Here is a 6,014-nt window from a genome sequence, read left to right as displayed (position 1 = left end):
AAAGATACCTGGCATACTCATAGAGATTGGGCACCAGCTTCTTGTGCATTTAGAGATGAAGCAACCACCTGGAATAATGAAGTTTTCGGGGAGATCGGTAGAAAGAAAAGGCATCTTATGAGTCGGGTGGAGAGGATTAATCGAAGACTCTGCATGCGTCGCATACCATACCTGGAAAAACTGCAGAAACTGCAGAAATACTTAGCTGTCCTAGGGTGATAGAAACACGCGTTTCTTTCACACGGCTACCATGGCTCGAAGAAGGAGAAATAAAATTGAATCATTATGTAATGACGCAGGTACGGTTATCAATGATCAAGCGCAACTCCAATCGATGACCGTGGAGTTCTTTCGGAGACTATACACAAGTGAGGGAGATTGCTCTATGTTCCCGGTTCGGAATGCGTTCCCACCGCTTCCAAGAGATACTCTCTAGCAAATTGTTGCCCCAATCAGCCATGATGAGATTAGAGCTGCCGTGTTTGCCATGGGTGCTCTCAAAGCACCAGGCCCCGACGGCCTTAATCCACTTTTCTTTCAATCCCAGTGGGAGATCATTGGTAATTCCGTGGTCACCTATATCCAGGATTGTGTCAGCCGGCTTGAGAAAATTCGTGAGATTAATGATACATTGATAGTGTTGATCCCCAAGCTTGATAACCCGCACCTCCTCTCTCAATAGAGGCCGATCAGACTTTGTAATGTGATCTACAAAACCCTGATTTAAAAGAAACAATATAAAAGTTTCTTTTATATTGTATTTAGATGTCTACCAAAAAAATTTAACACTGTCAAAATTGTGTACTTGATTAGTAAATGCAAAATACACGTTGAAGCACTGCACTTGAGTTCACAAACACTTGCTACTCAAAGGTTGACCATTTCCAAGGATTAATAGGGTGAACACTTGATATTATCGTCTCTTTTGATTTAGTTTTAATTTTATTCTTAAATTTTTATTTTTATTTTCCTTCTTCACTTCCACATATTTAATTAGTATTTGCATTTTTACTATATCAATATCTTTCATTTCTTTTCTCCAAATTATTGGAAAAAAAAACAATAAACTTTAAAATACTAAAAAAATTTGAAAATTTTGAGGGACCAATTGGCCTATAATATTGTATTTTAGCTTTATCAAAAAAAAAACTCCCATTTCATCCTAACTCACTAAAAATCATCATCTTTTGGAATGTCTATTATCTCAGCACATAAATTGAAGCGCCCCTGACTTTTTGGATGCCAATCAATATAGAGTATTATAGTACATGCTTTCATATCTATTTCAGCCGTCTACTAGACCCAAAAGGCTCAAAGACATCGCAGTGGATTGCTGCTCGAAACTGAAGCATGGATCGCTCCTCAAACCGAGAACACCGAGATAACCAAGATCGTCGCGCTTCAGGTGATGGTGATTTTATTTAATTTGGGGTTAGGGTTTAGAGGTCCCTCTTACAGTACGTAGATCTGCAAAATTGATAGTCCAAACACGAAGATCGGGTTCTGGGTTGGGGCTTTTTGAACCCCAATTCATCTAGGTCATTTGGGTGTTATGACGAGGGCAAGGAGTGCTCTTCACATTGAAAAACATATGAGCATGATTTATGATTGCTCTAATGAGATAGCCCTCCCTAGTATTACAACTCAGATTAGATCGCACAGTTTGAGGCAGATCTGAGTGAGAGTTGTATCCTGTTGTTATTTTCTTTAGCTTCTGTTTTGGTCTTTTTTGTGGTTTTTTGTGGGCTTCGTTGAATGATTTTCTTTTGGTTACCTTGAGGGTGATTGGCTACTTGCTTTTGCACGTTTTGACCTCCTTTAGCTTTTTGTGCATTCTTGCCTATTTCATCAATATATGATTTTTCTTTCCTAAAAAAATTGAAAAAATTGTGTCCAAAAACTACTTTATCCAAATACAGGGTTAGAATTTATTAGAGCCAATTTATTATCGATGTAAATTTAGATAATGAATTAAAAAGTGCCTTATGGAATTGGATGGATTCTTCCTATGGTTAGACTTTTAGCTTTATGGAAATGGAACAAAACCACTATAAGATCCTCTCATTTTACTGTGAGTATTAAGCCATTTGCTTGAAGCCTACAAAGTCTTCTTATGTAGTCATTGCAAAGAATTCATGTGATATGGGTTAAATGCTCTTGAGCTCCAACAATAGAAGCTTATTATATCACAATAAATTGTTGTTATTCTCATATGAGATCCTGGGTTATTTATTATAGATTTTAACCTGTCAATGTAAATAATATCATTATACTCTAATGTATAACTATTCATATCGCTTGATATTAATAAGGCATTTAGATTCAAGTTATACTACATTGAACATGATATGGTTTTCTCTCTTGAACTAGCAGCAATAATGTACTTATTTTGAATAATTACTTTCATAAGTTTTCTTCCTGCCAAATTACGCTGCTTGATTCCTGTTAGTGGAAACTCGATGAGCCTCTGGTGCAATAGTTTTTACTTAAGTGTGTTGTGCTTTATTAGATGTGCAATTGTAAGTTCTTAAGCTCATATCATTCATATTCCATGTCATGATTGTTGGGACAAGATGAAATAAACATCTTAAGAAAATAATAATGATATACCATAAAAAGGTAATGATGATGACAATTATATAAAGTTTAAACTAATTCAGAATGCTATAGGATGCAATGACAAGCAATACATAAGTAATAAATGATAATAAGCATGGTCATGTTATGAAATCAACTTGACTTTAAAATTTTCACAATATAATTAAAATTTTGATCATATTGTCAGGTAAACGAGGCCCAGATATTTTAGAGTGGAAGTGGCAATTTGAAGCAAAATCTAAGAAAGACTTAGCATGGTGAGGAATAAGCTTCTTATTAAGCAGCATGACTATTTTTACTTTTGAGTTTTTCCATGATATGCATTGTGGCATTTTGTTAACTGTTTGGGTTATATTATTTTTAATGACCTGACTTTTGTTTGGGAATTCCACTCTAAACAAGATTGAAGATGATGTATTCCCTCCACCCCCCGCAAGGGGAAAAAGCCAAGCACCATCTCAACTTCATAACAGAGAAAACCTTTATTGTTACTTTTCTATAGGATGTGCACCCAATCTCTCATATTTATTTTCATCTACAGGCATGATGTTGGAACGTGGGTTAACTTCAAATATTCGGGGACTCGCGAACTTGTAAGATTCTTTCGTATTATTATATTTTTCTTTTATGTCTATAAGAAACTTAGACATGTTCTTTAGAGTACATAATTATTAATCAACAAAGGAGTGATAGTTCCTGTCGTACCTGCTATGTTTGCCTGATTTTAAATATTTATCTTCAAGAGTTGCTCACTCATTTGTTGTGTGAATGACATTAACATACAATTTTGTAGACGTAATGTTATAATTTCTTCTCTTGGTCTGTACTTAAAAGACTTAAAACTCTATGAAACTTAATTTTTCATTAACATGAACTTGCTTGTTTACTGTGTCATGATGTTTATAACCTATTTTGTCTCCTTAAATTTAAAGAAACTTAATTTTTCTTTTGTAGACATAATGTCATAATTTCTTCTCTTGGTCAGAGACTTTTTGTAAAGGAAAGAGACAATAGCCATAGAGTTCAATGGAATGATCTGATTTAATTTCATCATTGACAATTGCTTCACTTTCATATCGTCCTGGAGTAGAATTATATCTGTCAACATCATGTGTCTTGCATGAAGAAGCCTTGGTCTCTTCCATATTAGAAATTGAATTTGGACCTTTGATTTATAATTTTGCTGAGTTGTTCTTAAGATAGATTGGTGCTGGTTTCTTTTACTTGCGTCTCCATTACTTGTTTAGAATTTCTGATTTGGTTTCAATACAAAAATCTTTGCCACTTAAAACTAACTTTTCTTTTCAACATTATTGACCACTTTACAATGAGTTGGTAATAGATCCAAACAATTAAACAGGTTCTATATTTAAGTCAAAGAAAACAAGAATGATTGTGTATTTTTCTAATGTGTGAAAGTTCGCTCGGAATAAATTAAAACGTTCAGAGGTGATAGTCCTTCTGGCCCCTTGACTTAATGCCTTAAGGCATAACTCATTTGGCAACACTGAAGAAATTTAACCAGTACATCTGTGAATGGTCACTAGATGTAATTTTATGTTATTGATCATGATATATTTATTCATTAAAAAAAGAATGGAAAAGTAAAATATGGATTATGCAACATATATTGCCATACCTTTGAATATTGTAAGTTATCTGAGAATCTTATGATAGTTTTACTGGTTCAGTAGATTTATTTTTTGGATATTGTGGACAATCAATTAGAAGTTAACAGATCTTGTCACATACAAACTATAGGAAGTTCTTGTACGATATGCTGGATATGACAAGGTGGATGAAGAGTGGGTGAATGTGAAAAACGAGATGCGAGAGAGATCTATCCCATTGGAACCTTCACAGTGTCACAAGGTGAAGGATGGAGATCTTGCAGTATGTTTACAGGTAAGGGATCCCCGTCCCTTTTATTCTATTACAATTTATCTACCGAATTTGTGTGTTCAGCGGCCACATGATTGATATGCTTGCAAAGTTACATGACTTGTTTCTAACGTATTAACCAAAATGGCTTTTAGCTCCTTCAAAATTTCGCTAACTATTAGTACTTTTTTGGGCCTTCATTGACATTTCTCAGGAAAGGGATCATTATGCACTCTACTTTGATGCTCGTGTAGTGAGAATTCAAAGGAGGCAACATGATGCGACAGATTGCAAGTGTATCTTCACTGTTAGATTTCTCCATGACAACTCTGAGGTGATCTTTGATATATATTTTCCCTGTCACAAAACCATGTCATGTTATCATCTATATGGTGCTTTGTTAGGAAAATCCTTAGTTGTTGTCTCTACTTTATGCCAGGAAGAAATTGATTGGAAGAAGGTATACTATAGGCCTACACAAGAGGAATCTGTTGTCGACCATAACACCCCAGAACCTACCAAAGAACCCAAGAGGCCTAAACAAGAGGAATCTGTTGGCTGCCATAGCTCCCCAGAACCTACCAAAGAGCCCAGCCTAAGTGACATTGAGAACTTATGGCCATGAAAAGATCTCATTCTTCTTTCGTATTTCCATTTCATCGTTATGATTTGGCACAGACAATATAATGGGTTTTTGTTATATATTTGGTACTTATTTAGAAGTGAAACATAAGGGACCAAAGATTTTAAAAAAACCATTTTTTTTTCTGACATGAATTTCACCCAGGGTTGTTAATTGCGGATGGTGGGTTATGGAGGAAAAGCCAAAGTTTTGCCATACATGAGATAAAAAATGGTGGAATATGAAGGGATATTGGTTATGATGGAAAGCCAAAAACCGCCATGAGAAACCGCTGTGGCGGATATTTAATAACACTGATTTCACCCAACTAAAGTTTAACCTGAACAAAATAAAGTTACTTATCTCATCTACCTTTCATTCAACCTTTTTTTTTTAACTAAAAACGAAAAATGATATAAAGACAATGCTTTAATGGGATTCCAGATACAAATTTACCACTGCATTTTATTTTTATTTGTTACCAAAAACTTTTGAGGAATCTGATTTTCAGACCTTAGTTATGGTAAGAATTTCAACAAAATGTTTCTAAAACTCAAATAAGTTCTCTACAATTTTTCAAGTGAACAATGAAAATAGGAAATAAGAAAATCAAAATTCTGTTAATTTCCTACCATTTCCATATATAATTTTTTTTTTCATTTGACCATCAGTCTCCACGGGGAAATGTGCCCCACGTGACTAATCTGACTCGGAATAAGGTAGTGATGTCCCTGACCACAAAGGTATTATTTTTGACCTTAAAGAGGATCGAACCCGAGCCAGAAGCCTAGGCGAAATTCCTTAAGGAAATGCACATTCACCACTTGTGCCACCCCTTGTGGTTTCCATATATAATTTACTCCACATTCTAATTTTTTTTGTTAACCTTGAAAATGTCAGGTGAGCTTTGAAT

At 34.8% G+C, this 6,014-nt stretch overlaps 1 protein-coding gene across 1 annotated transcript; it reads left to right on the top strand.

Moving 5' to 3' along the window:
* Positions 1-1,163: 1,163 nt before the first annotated feature.
* Positions 1,164-5,250, top strand: LOC130745959 (protein SAWADEE HOMEODOMAIN HOMOLOG 1-like). Its single transcript, XM_057598423.1, has 6 exons — positions 1,164-1,405; positions 2,786-2,855; positions 3,140-3,191; positions 4,360-4,503; positions 4,694-4,813; positions 4,919-5,250. Exons 1-6 carry the CDS (start codon positions 1,351-1,353, stop codon positions 5,102-5,104), a joined length of 627 nt encoding a protein of 208 aa, XP_057454406.1. The 5' UTR covers positions 1,164-1,350; the 3' UTR covers positions 5,105-5,250.
* The last annotated feature ends 764 nt before the right edge of the window (positions 5,251-6,014 follow it).

Source organism: Lotus japonicus, chromosome 3, assembly GCF_012489685.1.
Source record: "Lotus japonicus ecotype B-129 chromosome 3, LjGifu_v1.2".
Lineage (NCBI taxonomy): Eukaryota > Viridiplantae > Streptophyta > Magnoliopsida > Fabales > Fabaceae > Lotus > Lotus japonicus.
This window is presented reverse-complemented; position numbering and strand designations above follow the sequence as displayed.